A 21,491-nucleotide genomic window follows, 5' to 3' on the forward strand; every position below is an offset into this window, starting at 1 on the left:
ACGCAATATTAGATTTATTCGCCGCACAAAGACAGAATCCCTGCGCTGTTCGGCAGAAAACATCTATTTGTTAAATCATCAGTTTTAGAATTTTTAATAAATTTTTTAGCGACGCGCCATTCAAACACATTTTCTACGTGGCGAAGGGGGTTCAGCTTAATCGGATGCACAGCATCGGGGGGGGGCACACAGATTGTCGTTCATTTGCTTGGTTTGTTCCACAAGAACATCGAGCCGCTCTATCCGAACAAATTCAAACAATTTTACTACAACAAACAAACAAAAAAACAATTATGAAAGAAAATAGAAGACGCGCAGCTTTCATGGGGAAAAATGGTTTCTTCCACTACTGGCCTATCATGATTGTGAATGTCCTAGGAGAATGGAATGTACTCGCACATGGATGGGGGTGGGGTGGGGGTGTAGGTCGGCCAATGAAAAACGCTGAAGTTTTAAGGCCAAACCAATTGAATCATAAAAAGATGGAAAACGTTCCGTAGGTAATAGAAGAGCGTAGTGACGGAAGCATCAGACAGTGCTTGTTTATCTAGGACTCTGTACATTACACACAAAAACCCCCCAACAGGCTTCATTTTCGTCATTCCATACGCACGCCGACGTGACCGAAGCCAGGGCTATTGTGTTAATCGATTACAGTAAGCGTGGATAGACATACACGTGGAGGTCCATACTGGCTCGACGAACAAGTCTCTTCACGTAAGAGTTCAGCAGGTATCTATACAGTACTATTCTGTTACGCCGCAGCAGTAACGCCACTTCCCCGACGGCTTCACGTCGACTTCTGACGGTAATGGAGCGTGAGATCTCCGCCGCTCTTCCAAATGAAGTGTTTTACTGTTCGAAGGTCCATGTTGGGGTCCAGAATCTGCAGAAAACGAAGACATTTCCGTGTTTACGCGTATTATACGGATTTAAAATGTAACTTGTAACCAAGAAGTTAAGAAATAATACCAAATGAGTCAGCTGGATTTGGTGAAGGACCAGAAGTGTAACAAAGAGGAAGCGAAGTCGGGCTGGTGGGTATACGGTGGAATTCTCAACAATGATGAAAAATTAAGAACTTAAGGACAATGGGTTGACCTTTAACCCATTAAAAACAATGCATTGTGAGCCCGTACCTGTACGGGGTTTGTCATGAGTTATAGAGCCTAAGAGGTCAACAGAGATATGTAGATTTGTGCGTCATCAGCACAGAGGCGATACTGGAATCCAAAAAAGAAGGTGTAGATAGAAGCCCCTAAACTGAGTCTGGAGTCCCGCCAGCGGAGGAAGAAGCTTCAGAAAAGAAGTCACTAAAAGTTTGGTCAGAGGTAGGACTCGATCTAGAAGGCGGTTGACTCTGTGAAAGACTGCAGAGAGGTCCAAGAGGATGAGTACATTTCTTTTTGTCAATGAGGAGATTAAATAATTTTGTTCAGGGCTGTCTCCATACTGTGCTGTAAGTGGAAACGGGATTGGGAAGGGTCGCTGTAGGCTAACCCTTCCAAAAACGGGAGAGATGAGAGCTTGAAGCAGGATGGGAAGACGCTGGTGAAAGAGAGAGTTAAGGTTGATGTAACGACACCGGGGACAGAATGTTATTCCTGATGCAATTTTATTTTAAGAAATGGTTGACAAGGTCTTGGGCAGAGAAGTTGGAAGGCAGAATGGTGTGAAGCAGCGAGACACGGACAGAACACGAATTATCCAAAGTATCCAAAGCACTCGGATAAACGTGATTTCCTCCGTGCATGCTCAGAGGTGCACGTGGACCTTCGGAGGTGGAGAGACTGCTTGGAGTGCCACGGATGAGGTGGAAGACGTAGGGGTGATATCTAAATATAGTTGTCTATTTTAAATACATTACAGTCCAAAGGTTATTAGACATGAAATAGAGCATCGTTATGTAGTTTTTTGTTTAACCACTTCAGTTAAACATTGACATTTAAGCATATACAAGAATATGTACGCTATATAATGTTATTGTATTAGTTAATTAAAACAACTTGAATAAGTTCTCCAGTTTGAGTGATTAACTTACTCAACTAAAATCAGTTCCGATAGAGTTTTACTGATTGACAGATTGTTATTTTAAATATGAAATCTTCACCTGGTTGCAAATATTAAAGATTGTAACAACCAACAGGAATGAGTCTTTACATTTAAAAGTCATGATTTAAATTGAGTCTTAATGACGAGTGATTTAAATCGACTTGATTTTAATCAAATGCACCCAGGGTGGCCCACAACGGCAGGAGCTGTGCCACGGCAAGACTTTAGGGTTAGGAGGGTTAAAGACACTGAAGTTGCTGTAGGTTTGTGGGGGGAGGGGTAGTTGGAAGTGCAGGGGTGTAGGTTAGCAAGTGGTGGTCAGACATAGAAAAGAAAGTGTTTGAGAAAGGAGGTGAGAGAAGACCAGGATGAGTTGGTGGCCATCATGGTCCATGGGGAGTGTGACCCGCTGTCAAAAGATGAATGAAGGAGTAGAACGGGGGACGAATACAATGAAGCGCTGCTTACCTGGTCCTGACATAACAGCTCAATCCTCTCTTCCGCCAACACAGCGATATCTTCCTCTTTTTCTTGTTCCCCTGGCTTTTCGTTATTGGAGGAACTGGTTGTTTGAGATTCGGTGTCCACATTGATAATTTTTTCATACACGTGTTCCATCACCTTCCTGACTTGCAGCATGTCGCTCGCCGACAGCCGGTCCCTGGATAAACGGCAACAAAATATCCACTGAGGGACGTTCTAGTAACAATACTGAGGTTTCACCGAGATATGGAAGAAGAAGCGAGACGAAAATGTAAATATATATATTAAAAAAAAACTACATGATAAAAGGAACTAAAGCTTATTGTCTTTGGCTTAAAAGAAAGTTTTCTCTCACATTTGTTGAGTCAGTTTGCGTAAAAATAACAAAACATGACTAACGATAGCGATAATATAAAGAGGCTGAATTCAATTCATCTATGGTTAACTCACTCAGCTCACCCAAAAAGGCTTCAAATACCACAAATTGGTCCACGTTAAGTTCTCCAAAGACCCTTCTTTCCAATGACTTACTTTTTTAGAGTTTTTGCACCGGATGACGAATGCGGTTGGAGGTAGAATGGAATTTTGTTGAATTTCGGCATATTTTTCTAAAAAAAAAAAAAAAAAAAAAAAAAAAAAAAATCAAAAAAAAAATTATCATAATACTTGAAATTGAAAGACACTACCTCACACACCACTTACACACAGGCATTAACAAGTGGCATTCTAGACATAATGTAAGGAAGTGAATCAGCCTCCCAGCAGAAGTGGTAGAGGGTAATACAGTGAGGGAATTTAAACATGCATGGGATAGGCATACGGCTCCTGAGACCATAAGGAGTCTTTACATGAGAAAATGGCAGAATAGACCAAATATCTCCAGACGGCCTTAAACTGTTTTCGTTCATTTTGTTACTTTAAGTTGTAGGTTATATCATAATGTTTTGTCGGATTTATACGATGTAGGGTTTTTGTTAAACGGCACCGCATCTGCTAAACATCTATATTCAGAGAAACGGAAAAGAAACATACATCCACCGTGATGTCTATCACCCACTGCGGTACGGTTTCATTGAGGAGCATCGACTCGGTCTCCCCCCCCGAATCTCTGCACAGCAACCTGAAACGACACAAGCAGAAGTAAATTCAGTGCATTCAAATAAAATGGACCAGAAATCCAGCGCAGACGGGGTTAATGTAATGAATGATTATTGTAGCTGGAAACGGCTGATTTTTAATGGAATCTCTTCAGAGGCGCACAGAGGCCCTGAGAAGACTCTGATATCGTTTAAAGCCTACCTGAAGGGTAATAAAACTAATCTAAGAGTATAAACAGGGGAATGAAAACGGAGTAGACTGTGGTGCAGTTAAAGGTTGAAATGTAAAGTCCTCCATGACAGACACCGTGCTGAGTGACTGATGAAGGCCGGTGTCGGTAAGCTGTCTGTAAAGCCCACGGATATCCCGCACCCTCTCTCACCGTTTCTAAAACTATGAAAAAAAAATATTGATCTATACAGCACCTTTATATTCTGTAGCGTCGTACAAGAGGTAAACGGGACATAACAAGTAGTGCGTAACAAGTATAACAACTTGGCCTGCTAAAAGAAGCCTACAATCTACAGCAATTACAACCAAGGCACCAGGCGCCCCTCCAGTCCAAGCACTAGGAGGCTCTTTAAGTTACAAAATAATAAAAAAAATTCAACATGCTGATTGAAGAGTTTGAAAATTATACTTATTTACTTTGAAAATGCAAAAACAGACAAGCGTCGTGTACTTCCGTTACCTGAACAGCGTGCGGCCCCCGGCTTCCCCAAAAATGACCGGTGTGTGCGGCGGCACTTGGAAATAGCCATTGCCTTTCTGTATCCTGGTTTCAGTTTCTCCATTGGCCACGGCTTCATAAATTAGAAAAAAAGATTGCATTAAATGAAACCGTGGAGATTACCATTTAGAATGGTGCTACGTATAAGCATATCATCTGGGGTCACACAAAAATCATTCGGCCCCCGTCTAGTCGTCCGTTTCTCCTGCTCTTAATCAGTTGTTGGTCTTGTCTTAGATTCAGGAGCCGGATGCTGTATTGGCCCCTACGACCGCTGGAGTTCTACAAAATGTACCGTTCTGTCCATGTCTGATCTTCATCTGCTGTTTAATATGAAAACCAGCCACTTTCTTAAACGCGCATGGGGAGGAAGGGTGTAAAGCACACATATCCCACAAGTGTTGTATCTTCTGTTGCTCTATACATTTGCTTGATTTGTTTAAATGCATCTAGAACACCAAATCAGTGCGATGGTGGACCACGATACTACCTGCCATTTGTGGACCGTAAAAACAACATATTTGATGAGCCATTTACCAAAAAAGGTAGAGAAATATACAAACCGCTTAAGTACATATTGCCCGACGCCACCAACTGGGTATTAAAGAGTCTTTTTTTTCAGGCAACAGGGGGAGCAAACAGCTTCCGGACCAGAAAGAGGATGCTTTAGGCATTTAACTGTATCTAATGCTATTTTACTTCGTGATTTTGGGCCATTGCCATGGAAACCAGCCACAAACACCAGGAACACAATGTGTGTAAAGCCATCAGTGAAGAACAAGTTAAAAAAAAAAACAAAAAAAAAAACAAACAAGAATTCTCACCGTGATTTACTTCGTTCTCCTCTTCTTCCATAGGATTAACGTGTGTTCTTGGCCAAAACTCAAGCAACGCTTGCAGTAAAAGACCCCCGAGGTTCACTGAGAAGACAATCGGTCAGATTATTATACAATTTTATAAAGGAAAACATCAGGCAGACGCGCACATAAATTAAGGTTAAACGAAGGATTTTAGGGCCGTCTCCACTTACATAACCGGTCCCTAGAAACATCTTCATTCCCTTCACCTCTTTCGGAACACGCAAACGATTACTAGTATGTATTTTACCTGCAATTTCCCTCCATAGTCACTACATAGTCACAAAACCCACAAGGATTGGCCAAAAGTCCATGTTTTTGAGAAGCACGCAACACATTGTTACAATTTACAGACTTGGCGCTATTCAGGGTGACAAAACATGACGTCTTCCCATGGCGTGTTCGCACGTGATTGTGAGTGCGGACGCAGGAATAGCGTGTTATCTGTATAAAGATTTAATAGGATCTTCGGATAAAATAGAATTCTACCATGTTTTTAGCTGCAGAGCTGCACACGTGGGATTCCTTCCATTTTAAAGCACACGTCATTTCTGCGACTCAAAACCATTTTAAAAATGCGAACTCCTTTTTAGCGGATCTATTTTGTTAACGTTATTCACCTTATTACAGACTTCTCTTTTCAAGCAAATGCTAAGAAGGCTACTGCTCAATTATTGACTTAATGAATTCTGACTCTCTGGGGTCTATTGACTAAACGGAGAGTTTGCAGGAGAGTTGTGCTTTTAAGCCTCTTATTTCACTATTTATTATGAACGGCCAACAGGTTTACCCTGCAAGAATGGTTGAGCTGGCCCTGTATAACACATCATTCAAAGGGCGAGGAGACCGAAGACTCTCACGGATCTAACTATACATTATACAGGGCCAGCAAAGCTCTTCCTTCAGCAGAAGCTCACTGGGGCTGTACCTTCATAACATAAAGTGAAGTTAAAAAGCCTGCAAACTGCCCCTTTAGTAAAGAGACCCCCTCTATGTCCTATGAAGGCAGCTCCATCCCCGGGACAATACGGCGTCATCTCAAACCTCACATTTTGGATCGGATCCATCGGGGCTGCTAAAGCCGGCGTCCTTCGCGGACACCCACGCTGCAAAGCAGTCACTTTCGTCCAAAGTAATAGTCAGCATCTGTTAATCAAAAGAGGGCATCGCGGTGAGCTTCAAATCCAGAACAGACGGGGCTTTAATGAATTCTAATCATTCAAGGTAGTGCTGCGAACGGAGACTGTGAAGCAACAGGTGAGGTTACTTTCCTCAGATTCCTACTCCGCTCAGTACAGATCCCTGCGGAGACCAATTAATTCCGAACAAACACTGCTTCCCAGTCATAGTATCTGCTCGATAAATATTCACTTTTGGCTTACAAATTACATTTAGCGACCGTTCCAAAGCCAGACCCCATACATGGAGCTTTTATACAATTATACGTTTTAAGTAAAATAAAAAAAAAAACTAATGCAAAATGTAAACGTGCAATTTTCTTCATATCCTTTTTTTAAATTATTTTCTCCTGCCAATTCACATCAGATGCGTCTGTTCCCTTTTAGTTAAAGCCAAATATCATCTATGGTGGGATTTCTGCAGAGGAATATAGCCGGGGGGGGGGGCGTGCGGAATAATAAATACGTGAGAATTTTGCATTTGCAATACGGATGAAATGGACATTTAAAGGGACCGCGCTGCTATCACATGCATTAATGTACATAGAATGGCTGGAGCGTCCCTTTAATTTGAGCTTTCAATAATCAAATGCACCATAGAGCGATAGATCGTCAGCCAATCACACACGTTATTAATAATAAGGAAAATATAACGCTTACCCCAGTCTTGAGGTCTACAGAAAACCAGTTTGGAACATAAACCATCTTAAACCTTTTCTTAATTTCTTCGTCAAAATCTACTTTGCCCAGATCTTCAACTTTGCACGCCTGAAAGTAAAAGACATGGAGATTAAACATTTGTTATGAGCGCGACCGGTCTTGGCAAGAACTTTCGCGATTCATCGCTGGTCCGTACAGATAATAGGTCGGTGCAACATTTGCTACAAAGTAAGATATCTGAATGTAAAGATGTCCGTAACAAGGTATACCGTGTCCACGCGGGTATTCACACATTTGCCTAAACAGCAGGTACCATGAGCCACCAGATTCTAACTACTACGTAGTGTTTTTAGGTTCGGGGTTTATCCTTTCGTGCCCAATGCATTTGCAATACGTTCCATTAACACGCGATGAGGATACAGAACGTGAAATGTTATCATGGATCCTGCTTGGTCGTCGGAAGCGGCCGCTGATCTTCTCGTAACTTACCTTCAGAACGTCCCAGTAAGCAACATTATTGTTCGTGTCTTTGGTAAGGATGTGGCGCTTGTCATTGAGTATGCTGCACTGGATAATGCTGGCGCCCCCTAGAGGAAAGAGAAATAATGAACAATCGCAGGGTAATTCATTGCCTTTAAAAATGTTTGTTCAGCAATTTATTGTCCTGAAATAAAAACTACCCCAGGCATTTAGTTATTCCACCCTGATCGTGCGAAATAGTGCGACAGGCAGGGTGGGGGGTTGGCGGTGGCAGGTTTCGCACTTTCATATACTTATCAGTGCCAGAGGGCTGAAGGGCTGAAGGGCAAAAACAGGTTTATGACCAAAAGGCCGGTGCTTCTTTCCCACCATTTATTATATAGCTGTTTAAAATAAGGATTCCTTAACTGATTTATTAGTACACTAGTATACAAAACTATCACAATAACTATTTTATTTTAAATTTGTTTTCCATATTTTACATCTATTACAGAAAAAAAAAACCTGCGAGACTTTAAAGTACGAAAATGTCATGAATCACCCATAGAAGCATGCATTTTTCTGAAAGGGCAGACAACCCAAACGCAGTCAATCAATCGCTGCTAAATTTAGCCGTAGCATTCATTTTCTGTGCTTTTGCCAAAGTTTCCCTGTTGCTTACGGTTAAAGGTTATGTACTACAGAACACATCGCGTCTTGCTCACCTAGATCTGCGGATTACAGGAATAGCCCACATATAAAATTATTCTTTTTAAAGTAACAGGGCACAAATTGGACATTTACCATACTTAGGATTTTTGCAGTTTATACGTCATGAAAATCCCCCCCGCATTTCCCCCTTTTTGTTTTGTCGGGCCCTTGGCTCCTGCCTCCTTAAGTTACCTAGGTTTATAAAATGCTCACTAAGCACACGGACACAGAAATAAACTGGAGTAATAGTGTGTGTTTAGCGGTCGTGTAGTCCTCTGCAATTATACATAAGCAGGAAGGTTGGGAAGGAATTAAATCTAACATTAGCCCTGGAAATAACTGCATATAATGAGTCGCTAGGAGACAGTAAGAGTCTTACATTTTTGCTTTATAAGTTTTGATTCATTTCCAGAGGAATACACAAATAATGTTTCACCGTTACTGCGGAGCAGTTAAAATGCATGGGCCTCCATGGATAGGAGCCGGGCCTCCATGGATAGGAGCCGGGCCTCCATGGATAGGAGCTGCCAGCCCCACTCTGCCATGAGCTTACTTGGAACGATCAAAGATTTTAGTCAGCCATGCTGTTTTCACGTTATCGGCAATTACCTTTGATGACTTGGTCTGGCTGTGAGCAGAGGGGACTCATCGGTGTGCTGCAGTCATTTTCATAGTCTCCAGATGTGCGATAGTTCAGAATACCTTTGATAGGCTACAAGAAAACCATGTCATGATTAATATTTGATGAGGTCAATGGGAGCTCAAGTAAAGCATTGAAAGACATCAAAAAACAGTCTTGTTTCATAAGGCTAAAGCCACATCCATATAGTAAACGTGAGTTACTGCGGATTGAGAGCCACAGATCCAATCAATGATCCAAACATGTAAAGACAGAAGAGAAAAGGAAAAAGACAAAAAAAGCCCCTTACCCATTTATTCACAGAAGATTTTGTTGTTGAAACCCACAAAGCCAAAGGAGGATCCACAGACCGGTCAAGCTCCATCTGAAATTAAACACAGGCAGTGGGGTTAGGTGTACGGAACCCAAATGTCATACAACAGCAAGAGAGTTTGGTTGTTTAATATATATGTTATCTGGAATATTTTCCATGTGAGGTATATATTATAGTATCCTTCCCAGAACATGCAGACATGATTTTTATTACATGCAGAGTGTACGCTATGTTATATTTTCTTTATTTCACTAATGTCCACGTGAAAGCTGCATTTTGTAAATCCTAACAGCCCACACTATCATATTAGATTTATGTTAAAGAGAATGGTGTATAGGTAGATTGTGAACTAAGGTGTTATCGGGTCCAATGTTTATTACATTAAACACAAAGCACAGAGGAAATTCGGCATTCATAGCATAATGGATTGAAAGAAAATGTAAATGAATCTCACTTTTAGAACTGGTGCTTTTTCTTCACAGATGAGCAATCGAATGTCAGGATTCCTCAGGTCCGTACAATATATTTTCCTGTCTCTTCCTCCCGAGTAGACGTGAGTAAAGCCCTCGTTGACCTGTAGAGCCCAAACACCTTCATCATGCACTCTGTAGGTCGCGATACACCTCTGCTGGCCCAGAGACCACAGACGGATTGTCCCGTCGGAGCTGCCTGAAAGACACTGAAAATGAGATTTGAGTTAAAAGTGCAACAGGATAAATCCAACTCTGATAAACATATACACACACACACACACACACACACACACACACACACACACATATATATATACATAGGGTTGCAAGGAGGACCGTCTTCTTGGTATTCTTTGCTATTAGCATCAATAATTCATTAATTGGCATCAAAAGAGAATGTCTCAGTGTCTTGATTCCATTTGCAATTTGGTAAAAATAATAAAAAATATGCATTAAACCTGGGTCACATGGTAATATTTTGATGATTTCTTCGTATAGAAAAGCTACAGACCCAGACTCTGGAACCAAGCCTATGTAACATGGAGTCGTCGAGTATAAGCGTTTATGATAGTTTAGAATGTAAGACCGGGGATAGATTGCCCTTTTTAGTAGTAATTTGCCTTTGTGTATAACTTTTGAGGCCGGCCGGACGCTCTGTCAGTGTCTGGTTACCTGAGTGCCGTCCCTGTTTAAAAGCAGAGCTTTCACGTTGTCGGTGTGGCCTTTGAGTTTCATCAGTTTCGCGCAAGTCCTTGGATCCCAGACTCTTAAAACCTATAACACAAAAAAACATGTAGAGTGAGGAATCACTAAAAGAAGAGTTGATTTATTTAAGAATTATTTTTAAATAAAACCAATCTGGGGAAAACACGGCTTGTAAACAATGTCGCTGGTTTGACTTCCCAGATTACTTTGGAAGACAAATCAGGTTTTCATAAACGGTCAAATAGAATTTGGTAAAAACACAGATTTGAATAAATGTCCAGAAAAAACAACCAAAAACTAAACCCTGCGTTTCTAGGAGGATCCTTAGACGCTGCGCTTATTACATTTTTGTAATAATTAGCATTTTTAAAAACGCTCTTCTTTACCATTTCAACCAAATCTCTAACCCTATTATACCGTTTAAATAACAAACATAAAACATGATTACCAGATCTGTATCATGTTTAAAATTCTGTAGGTAGGAGGTCCCCCTTCATGGATGGACACCTACGACTATTTCTGCATTAAAAACAGCGGTCTCTGGTTACAGGACCCTCCCTTTGTACTACGTTACCTTTTCTGTTGAGCCAGACACAATTACTGTCCCCATTTGATTCATGGCAAGACTGTAGATGGAATCTTTGTTCCCACTCAGAGAGGAAGCTAACAAAAAAACAAACAGGATTGAGACGATGTCAGGAAAATATAACCTTTAGCCAAGGACCCTAACGCAAAGTCCTGCCACCGAAGCACATCACATGCTGCGAGCCGGCCGCCGAAGCCATTACATACTGGTCACCGTGTTGTTGGAAGCAGTCAGTGCGGTCAGGGTGTTCACATCCCACAGGAAGATCTGCCTGTCCAGCCCCGCGGATGCTACAAGCTCTTTATCCTTTGCATAGGCTAACGCTTTCACATAATCCTAGGGAACATAAAAAGAAGACAACGTGAGCGCTACAACCACAACCGAAAAATAAAGCGTAACGAGGCGTACTTTTTATTGGGATCACAAGGATCTAATGCTCTTCAAACTGTCTTCTTTTGCCTCTGCTATAAGAACAGCAAGGTATCTGTGATTTGGAAGATCTTAATTATGATGACTAAACAGGTTGCATCTATATATACGCCAGACACACGGCCTCTCAGAGGGGATATTATTACGCTGTATAAATATGTGCGGGGCCGATAAAAAGAGCTCTTCATTAACAGAAATGTATAAAGAATGAGAAGTCATCCTCTGAGATGGGAAGAGCGGAGATTTCATTCACAACAAAGGAGGGGATTCTTTACAGTGAGAGCAGTAAAGGTACGGAATCCACTGCTAAGAGAGGGGGTTCTATCAGATACAACGGATGCCTTCAAAAAGGGTAAAAGCAAAACATACAGGGCTATAAATAAAAGAATAAACAGTAATATTTTAGAGCTTCTTGATCCAAGGAGAAATCTGATCGCCTTTTGAAGTCAAGAATGATTTAAACGGACACGCCAGCCATCATTTGCGCTTTAATGAATGTGATAGCAGCGTGGTGCGTGTTGGACACGGATGGAGGATTCCGTAGTTTCCCTTTCTCCACCACTCAGCTAAATACCTTGGACGTTATTATAGTCATCTCCAGCCAGCTCCAGTGAATGCTGTGGTCAGGGGGTCTCTATTCAGACCCCAGGGCGCATTTGGGGAAATTGCTGACACTTTTCTGCCACTGATTGACAGCTTCAAGCAGCCAATCAATGGCAAGAACAGGCGGATCATTGAGTAAGACGGCAGTGGCTGCAGAAGGACTGCGACTTCCGTGTTATTTTTATCTTCTTATTTCTCTTTCGGAAGGTTTGGGGTTACTCACAGAATACTTTAATATACATTATTGCCTAGCGGGGCTGCCGGGACATTAAACTGTCCCTTTAAGGAAAGATTATTTGAATCTCTTGTTCGTACACAATCTGACGACCGACACATCTGTTACCAACCTGGTTACAGGTAAACATTCTCACCTTGTGTGTTCTTAAGGTGGACATGCAAAACCCTTTGTGCGCGTTCCATACTTTAACAGTTGTGTCAGAAGACGCAGATATTACTGCAAAAGGCATCAAGCAACATGTTAAGATAACTAAACATTTCTGAAACAAAACAATAAAATAAAACAACAAGCATTTAATCCAAGGCAAAACTGTGGTCCCTACATACAATCTGGGGTTTCACTCTAACAGAAGTTGAACCACAACTCCCATGACCCTCAGCCACAACAGTGATAACATTTAGATTTGGTTCTCTGAAGCACTGGATAACTGGAAATAAGGCACAAGATATCAATACAGACCAGAGACCCCAACACTAAAGCATTAGGTTAAATATATAAAACACCCCAGGGCAATACTTCACAGGTACCCCACACAGCAGGATGGTTTAATGTTACATCGGACAGGATTTCATATCTAAATCCCTTACAGAGAAGGCAGTTAAGATACGGAATCCACCGCCAAATGCGGATGCGTTGGCAGATCACGTTAAGATTATTCAAGGAAGTTAGAAGACTTTTCCATCCACGTATGCAAATAAATCATACACAGAATTAAACTACATTTATAAATATGTCTATATGGCTTTTTAAAGAGATGTCTTTTTCCTCCCCTAAATATCTGAAATAATAAATCAGTCTAAAAAACGAAACTGAAATACTTACAGGTTTTACCGTTGCAGCAGAGGACGATGTCGTTCACCCAGTCCGTGTGATGCTCCATAGACGCGATATACGGGTCTTGCTAAAATTAAAGAGATAACAGACAATAAATCACACAAAGGCATGCAACGTCCCCAGATGCTCTCATAACGAACATGATTTAGCGCATATATTGCTTGTTATTGTTTGTTAAAAAGGAGAATTGTTTTGGAGACGCATACGTTCAAAGTTAGGGACTATTTTCCCTCTGGGAAGCCAAGATTTGGGAAGAAAGATCTCCGGTCTGAAAGTTCTCTCCGTTCTTCGCACTCTTACATTAGGCTGCTGGAAACGATCAGCAACTTAACAATATAAAAGAGATAACTCATTGGGGAGGAATAATTATGAGACCGCTTCCATGGTATACACGTGTGTATATCTTATTTTAACCTGTAAACGTCGGATATATTTCACATGCAGGAGAGATCCGGTTTAAGGCTTCTGCGGATTAACTAGCTGTTACGTCACGCATTAAATGTAAAGGATTACTTCCCAGAACGGCAGCTTTTAGCAAACATTTTGCTGACTGTTTTTTAAATGGAAAATGAAAGCAGATAAACACTTTTACGGGAATCCTGCGCCAACAAAATGCTTTGGGTCGATTTATCGCTAAACGCAATGTTTGCCTTTCATAAAAAAAAGGAAATAAAGCAAATAACGTGGAATTGAGCTTTATATACTTTCTGCATAGTGAGAACACCGAGCCACCACATATTTATTTCCAAAAATATGTTAACGTTATTCTGTAAAATAAATCTTTTTTATTCTATTTTTGGTAAATTAAGCATTTGTGGAAGACCTATCACGGAGCGTGTGGATTATTAGCACAGGGTCTAAGACCAGCTCCTCATACCACGGACTAACGGACTGAACGCGATGGTACCGGGTAGCCCATGCGGTCTCTCTCGCCTGTTATGAACCAGAACAAGTAGGAAAACTGTACTTGCAGTATATATAAATCGGACTGAAATTCTGGAGTTGGAATGTCATGGAAAAAACATACATTTATAGAGGAGAGATGTACGAAATCACGCCACACAGTTATAACGTTATGCGGTAAGCACGGGGTGCGCATGCCATCCACACCAAGCAATAGTCAAGCCTGGATCGGCGAACACAACGTGCCACTGGAACACAGTGACGGGAGTGATAAAGGGCCATTGGAAACCAGGAGTGATGGGAGTGATAAAGGGCCATTGGAACACAGGAGTGATGGGAGTGATAAAGGGCCATTGGAACACAGGAGTGATGGGAGTGATAAAGGGCCATTGGAAGATAGGAGTGATGGGAGTGATAAAGGGCCATTGGAACCCAGGAGTGATGGGAGTGATAAAGGGCCATTGGAACACAGGAGTGATGGGAGTGATAAAGGGCCATTGGAACACAGGAGTGATGGGAGTGATAAAGGGCCATTAATTCCATTAAAAAAACATTTCCAGCTACAATAGTAATTTACAACATTAACCCTGCCTGCGCTTGATCTTGGATCTACTTGAATGAATAAACCAAAATTTGCTTTTCTTCCAAAACCCCAGTGACCCCAAACTTTTGAACAGTAGTATTTTTATATATATACAGCATTTACAGCTAGACTCTCTAATTGTAAGGCGCGCATCATTACAGGAAACACAAAAACAGAAATCCAAACGCAGCCCAGTTTTAGTCGGGTTGCAGAACCTTACCTTGTGTTGATTGACGCTCCATATCCGGATGATGGAGTCCCGGCCGGCCGTGAAGAGCCTGTTTAGCGCAGGATCAAGCTGCAGCGCATTCACGCCATTGCGGTTATACTTCTCCACCTCATCTCTAATCACATAAGAGACCTGCAAGACACGCACGGGAAGCCGATGAAGAAAGAATTCATAAAATGACGTTTCAGTGCTAAGTTAAATTAATAAATAAAAATGAAAACTCTTAACTCCTTGGCAACCAAAGCAATAGCCCAACAAGCTGGTTTCCATGACGATAAGATTGCTATTAAAACATTGGAGTTTACGTGTTTGGAAGGAGATTCTGGTGCAGAGAATACGAGTTTAACCCCTTAATGACAAAGCCCGTACAGGTACAGGCTCAAAAAGCATTGTTTTCAATGGGTTTAGGGACCGCCCATTGTCCTTAAGGGGTTAAACATTTGTTAATCTACCCAAAACCTGCTGCCTCGCACCGTCGGGGACTCACCGAAGCAACCGGGGAAAAAAGAAACATGACCTGCTCTCCGGAAGCGTTATGTTCATCGCTTTAAAGGGGAGCTGCCATAACCACACCGCGTAACTACATTCATTTAACTAAAACTATCCTTCACCTAAATGGTCTTTTTTCTAAGCAACTCCTGTCTTTTAAGGCAATGATTTCGGCAAACCTTGCTTTTAATAAGTTTACTTAAAGGGGCGCTCCAGCCGTCATATGCACTTTAACGCAAATGATAGCTGAGAGGTCCCTTAAATGTATAAGTCGTCCCCCTCACAGACACATAGGAGGATTTGGCAGTATCCTGCGTATGTTTGCCCCTTTATTATTATTTTGGCACATTATGTACTTACCGCCAGGTGACTATTGACGAGGGTCTAACAAGACCCCGCTCCCATTGTGCGGAGAGCTTGGATTCCAATGGGAGCGATTTTTCTGACAAATACCAGTTGAAAAAGGCAGGGAAAAGAAACAGGAGGACTTCATGCAAAATCAAAAAAATCAAAAAAATTACTCCTCGAGGGGGTTGTTGTTGTTGGGTGGGGAGGGGGGGATAAAAAGCTCATCAAGTTACCAGCGCTGTACAGAAAAGAAAGTTATGGAAAACATCAGATTATTGAAGACCTACAATCCTGCGAAACCTGTTTAGGGCATACCGAAGACTACACAGACCTGCTGACATTGTGCTGTTTCTATGGCGACAATCTATAAGTGCCGTTTTCTGCTTCCCATTAAGAGTGTAAAGAGAGGCACATTTTTACTTTATTTAAGAATTATTTCTGGGAAGGATCTGGGCGTTCAATAGGACCAGGAATGACGTCTCTAACGCGGACTTAGTGCTAGAAGTGTTTTACGAGTTGGTGGAACGGCAGCTGCTACCGAGAATAAACGCCGTAAAAGTCAATGTATTACCAGGAACCTGGTCTCAACCCGCTCCTCAATGTCAAGGCAGAGAAAGGAAGAACCACAGGCAATCAGCCAACGTCAGCCCAAAACACACGCAGGGTGACCGCTCTCTGCCCGCGAGGCGAGTACTTCTGGCACTGAAAGGGTCACGCGTAAGTAAACCCACCGGGCAAAAACTTAGAAGTACAAACCGCAAATTAGCTGAACAAAAAGCCGTAGCGTCCGATAGAAAGGATGATTTATGAAGATGTTTCACTTTACTTACACTACAGTAATGCATTAAGGTGTGAGGTTTCCCGGCGCACAGAGCTGACACTCAGCTCACAATACTAAGCTTTCAACCTAATAATCGCACCGCGGCATTTACCGCTTTCTTGTCTCATAAATAAATCAGACTACAATCCAACACTGCGGGGGGACTAGATCATGGAATGAGTCGTTTTATGTTTGAAAGCCGTCTGCCGGGCGGAAACAGAACACGTGAAAAAAATAATATATATATATATAAAAAGGAATCGAGAGAAATGTAAATATTTTTAATGGCCTTTGAAATTATATACCGTCACAACATTATACAAGACAAGCAAGAAGAATTTTTCCGCAACGGTTCATAAATTTTTTGCGGTTCATAAATTTTTTTGATATTATTGTTAATTTTAATAATATTGTTACATTATTATTCTCCGATCGTCGTAAGAGACGTACGGAATCTGCTGGCGCTCTATAGTACTTTTTGTGATCCACGCAGCATAGAGGTCTCGCTATTATTGGTTCCTACAAATACAGGGGCTTTCTACGAAATACGTTGACTTATAAGCGAGCAGATTGCTTTTTTTTTCAGTCTTAATTTAATAAAAAAGTTATTTAGTTGATTATATTTCCTCCTTTATTGGCTGCTCCGCTGAGCACATTTTTAAATAAAACGTAATAATGGTAACCAATAAAACAGTTTTTTTGCACAAAGCTATTTTGTGGCGTTGTGCAGGAGTTCATTAATAAAAATACGCACCAAAACACGTAAACGCTGCTGCATAGCAAGGCAGGCGAATCAACAAAATGTATGGATTTCAAATGTTTACGCGCTAAAAAATCTACTTATATTTTCCTATAAACCAAACAGAATAGTCCAGAATAAATTCAGTTCCTATAAAATTACCAGCAAGCAGGGGCCTCACAATACATTTTTATATCTCATTACAGGGTATTAATATTTTCTTACGGTAGAGGGACAGCCTTAATGAGTAAACTAACAATTCAAAAATAATAATAATAATTAAAAAAATATTAAATCCATTGGGTGGCAGAAATGCTGCAGCTCACAGGGTTATAAACAAAAATAGAGGTGCTACAGTATCGCCTCTCTGAACTGATAATTGGGAGATTTGCTAGTAAAATAAAATCTTGGAAAGATCCACCTGCCAAATTCTAACCAAAATGAGCCAGTTTAATGTAAATCCAATGCATCGATTCATACACATATACACCAGTAAATACATACATATATATATATTTACACACACATGCACTCCAATGGTAATCCAGACTATGGCTTGTGTCAATGCCCTGCAGACAGTATCCGGTGGCAGTAAGGGGGTGCAGGTTTCTGGGGTTCATACCCCGCTCTCCTGTTTATGTATTAAGTACCCCACTCTTGTTTTGCCCCAGTGACAATTGGGTGAATAACAGGTGCCCGGGGTTCAGGGAATCCCTTGCTGCTTCACTGGTTGACACAGGGGTCTCCCAGCAGACAGTGACATTGGGCATCAGCCCCAATCTGCCCTCACTACCATGTGCAGAAAGCCCCGGCCTCACACAGGAGTCTAAACCCCACCCCCCGACAGCCGGGCCCGGGAGGGCTTTGCGGTGATGCCCCCTCCTGCAGGCGCCGGTAACCTGCTCACCGCACATCCCGGCAGCCACCGCGGCTTCACCCGCCCTGCTCATCACCTGAACTTTCCTGCGCCCGGCCGTGTTCTGCCTGTGATGAGCTGCCATCTTGCATGTTGACACTCTGTCGTCATTTCCGACACACAGAGCCCGAGCTGAGCACTTCCGCCCTTAGAGTCTGCACCGCCTCTTCCGCCTTCACTCTTCGTGTAGTAAGCTGGGAGTGAAGTTAAAGGAGGGTTGCCTGTCGTTTTCCTGTCAGATGCTGTCGCTTAGCAACCATTTCTTTCATAATGGCGCCAAAATAAATAAGACGGCTTTAGTGTAGCCTGAATATGGAATCAAAGGGCTGTGTCCTGACCCCACGGTGCAATTCCAAGCAACCCAAGTCTGGACAGTTCCTCTTGGGCCCTAGCCCCCTGTGGCCCTCTTTCCTCCCTCTTTTCTAGGAGCTCAGAATGTTTTCTGGGTATGAGGGTATCGCGGGGTGCTACTGCCCTAAAACCCACGATAATGTGTATTCTTACCAACGAGAATGATATTAAACATGTAATAATTACAGAAAAAATATGATTTACAAAGCGGATTATTAGCTTAATCTTTAATGCTGTTAGAGCAAACGTAATAAAAGTAAAGTTAATAAACCGGTAGTCGTGAGCAGGAATTTACTTGCCCGTAATCCACTGATCCACTTACATGACGTCACAATAAATGTCAATTTATATTAGTTATCCATGTTTAATTTGAACCATTTCTTAAGCTTCGTGCGGACTAGACTCTATGTAGGGTTCTCTTCGAAAATGATAAAGAATCGAATACATTTGGAAAAAGAAAAAAAAAACAGATTTACTCATCAATCATTAAATGATGAAAAATAAATAATAATATCAAACTGAGTAAAAAGAAGGCTCCGGCGGTGAATGCGGCTAATATATTTTCCAGTACTTAGGCCAGTTTTGTTTTTTGGGTGAAGTGCCGCTCATGCAATAACAAAAATTCCAAAGAAATCTGTAATGTAGAAAAAAATATATGAAAAAAGACCATCACTGGCTAATTTCCCTGTAAGAAAGGCTGAGCTGGCCCTGCCTAATGTATAGTTCAACCAGCGAGACACGCACTGATTTAAATATGCTTTATACAGGGTCGGCCAAGCTGATCGTGTAGCAGAAGCTCACTGGGGTTGGGACTTCATAATGCCGCAGCAGAGAAGGTGGCCGGGGAAAGCTTTTGTAATAATAATGTTATTATATGTAAAAAAGTGAAAAAAAACTGCAACTCTCCTGCTAGCTTTTTAGTGAATAAACAACAATTGGTAGTAAAGTTTGATCAATGCATTATGCTAGGAAGTTTGGTTGTAAATGTGTATATAAATATATATATATATATGGTATATATATATATATATATATATATATATATATGGAATTATGGAAAAATAATGTTTTAAGTGCGAATTTGTGTTGTTTTGTATTACAATACACCGGGAAAAAAAGTAAAAATAATAAAAGTTTTAGTAAAAAAAATAAAATCCTTTGAGATTTTTTTTTTTAATGTATATAAAAATATTTTTTTATTACAATATGCCGAGGAACAACCGTTAATATCTATTTATTTAATAACCATTTATTAGCGTCATTTATTGTGTGTCTCCAGCGCTGTGCTTTTTATAACATTTAACTAAAGCTTTTGTAGCAAACGAAGCTCAGTGTTCTTTTTTTTTTTTTCCCTTGTAATCAACTGAGAAACTCTTAATGGATTTATTAATGAACCTGTTTCCGTGTCAATGCGTTACTTCGTTATGCTGCACAAGCAATGATTTTTTATTATTATTATTTAACGTTTTTACTTGTAAGACATTGGCGGTGAGTAATTTCTCGGCGGCAGTCATACCGCGGGATTCGATGTTTTGTGCACTGATTGATTTCGTTATTATTATTATTCTATCTCTGGGAGACCTTTTCTATTGAGCGTCTCTATATCCTAATTAGCATTAATACAAGCAGAAGGAGATCCCGTTTCCTTGGAGCTTTCTGAAGTCGTTTGTCAAGTATTGGGCCGTGACGCATCGAGGCAACTTTGTTTTTTTTATTGTGCGTCTTTATTGGTGGGGGGGGCAGTATATGAACGCATCGTGGAAGGAGTGGGATGGGTATTCAGAAGACATAAGACAGGGAGAAACGGTTCCGCCTTGCGTTGCTTTTTGTCAAAATGTCGTGGATCAAACAGTTTGTAGAAGACCATTTCATGGTGCGATCTAAGTTGGTGCTTGGGGTAAAGCTTCCCCGGGCCATAGCAAACAGTACGGGGCAGACTTACGTTTAGAGCAGTACAGCTGAGAACCTTGAAGCCACGAGCGAGAGTCTGTGCCAAGAATGGGGAGCGTGGCCCAAGAATTTTGGATGGGAAGCGTGCCATAAGAATTTTTGATGGAAAGGGTGTCCCAAGAATTTTGGATGGGAACCTTAGGGGTTGAACCTGTAGACTACAAAGCCATCTGATGAATTTAAGAGACTGTGGTTCTTCTACAGATAGGATACCCCCTTTCCTCTCCCAAGTCCACCAACTTCCCTCTATAACCCCTCAATCCACATTGGAAATCTACCAGATCCCAGCCCTACTAAAATCCCCCAGATCCCAGCCCTACTACAATCTACCAGATCTCAGCCCTACTAAAATCCCCCAGATCCCAACCCTACTAAAATCTACCAGATCCCAGCCCTACTAAAATCCCCCAGATCCCAGCCCTACTACAATCTACCAGATCCCAGCCCTACTAAAATCTGCCAGATCCCAGCCCTACTACAATCTACCAGATCCCAGCCCTACTAAAATCTGCCAGATCCCAGCCCTACTACAATCTACCAGATCCCAACCCTACTAAAATCTACCAGATCCCAACCCTACTAAAATCTACCAGATCCCAGCCCTACTAAAATCTACCAGATCCCAGCCCTATTAAAATCCACCAGATCCCAGCCCTATTAAAATCTACCAGATCCAACTAGAAAACCAATCTACACCATATCGTTCACCCACCAAGTTCATGCTCAATGTCTGTACCACAGCTTGTCGATCTATCATCCTGACCACGGATCCATCATCAAGATTCCAAAATCATTTTGATGATGTAAACCCTAAAAAGTCAGGAGCCAATAGAAACAGGTGTTACATAAGGGTGACTGTTTTTGTATCACATGACAATTAAGCGTTCCCTGAAAAATTGTGAAGGTCTCAACATTTTACTTGATTATTTGCATCAACAAATATGGTGTACCTTGCATAAAATATGTATACATGATACTAAACAACAGCAATCGGGGTGCATGTGTATATAGGGAAAAAAGAAAAATGTATATGATAGTGTCATACCGATGTATCTGATTGTATATGATTGTATTTCGGTATACATGATACTAAATGCAGGGAAGTTAAACAGTC

General features: G+C 41.3%; 1 protein-coding gene across 2 annotated transcripts; it reads right to left on the minus strand.

Annotated features, from left to right (window-relative positions):
- Nucleotides 1-370: 370 nt before the first annotated feature.
- WDR48 (WD repeat domain 48) lies at nucleotides 371-18,180 on the minus strand. Of its 2 annotated transcripts, none has more exons than XM_053467570.1 (19): nucleotides 18,114-18,180; nucleotides 14,756-14,896; nucleotides 13,038-13,116; nucleotides 12,349-12,431; nucleotides 11,152-11,281; nucleotides 10,934-11,022; nucleotides 10,327-10,428; nucleotides 9,636-9,860; nucleotides 9,158-9,232; nucleotides 8,838-8,940; nucleotides 7,548-7,645; nucleotides 7,059-7,166; nucleotides 6,270-6,366; nucleotides 5,188-5,283; nucleotides 4,325-4,433; nucleotides 3,568-3,655; nucleotides 3,067-3,143; nucleotides 2,521-2,713; nucleotides 371-886 (listed from the first exon to the last, which is right to left on the minus strand). In XM_053467570.1, the coding sequence occupies exons 1-19, from the start codon at nucleotides 18,159-18,161 to the stop codon at nucleotides 791-793; spliced, it is 2,037 nt and encodes a 678-aa protein (XP_053323545.1). In that variant the 5' UTR covers nucleotides 18,162-18,180; the 3' UTR covers nucleotides 371-790. The 2 variants fall into 2 exon arrangements, with proteins under 2 accessions (XP_053323545.1, XP_053323544.1); XM_053467569.1 differs by having other exon boundaries at nucleotides 4,325-4,436.
- Nucleotides 18,181-21,491: the final 3,311 nt, after the last annotated feature.

The sequence above is a fragment of the Spea bombifrons genome, chromosome 5, assembly GCF_027358695.1.
Source record: "Spea bombifrons isolate aSpeBom1 chromosome 5, aSpeBom1.2.pri, whole genome shotgun sequence".
NCBI lineage: Eukaryota > Metazoa > Chordata > Amphibia > Anura > Pelobatidae > Spea > Spea bombifrons.

Coding starts and splice junctions, on each gene's coding strand:
- WDR48 (XM_053467569.1), bottom strand. CDS start 18,161: ATGGCAGCTCATCACAGGCAGAACACGGCCGGGCGCAGGAAAGTTCAG. Junction 13,117..14,755: donor GGAGCGTCAATCAACACAAG/GTAAGGTTCTGC, acceptor CTTTAATTTTAG/CAAGACCCGTATATCGCGTC. Junction 5,284..6,269: donor CGATGGATCCGATCCAAAAT/GTGAGGTTTGAG, acceptor TTGTCTTCTCAG/TGAACCTCGGGGGTCTTTTA.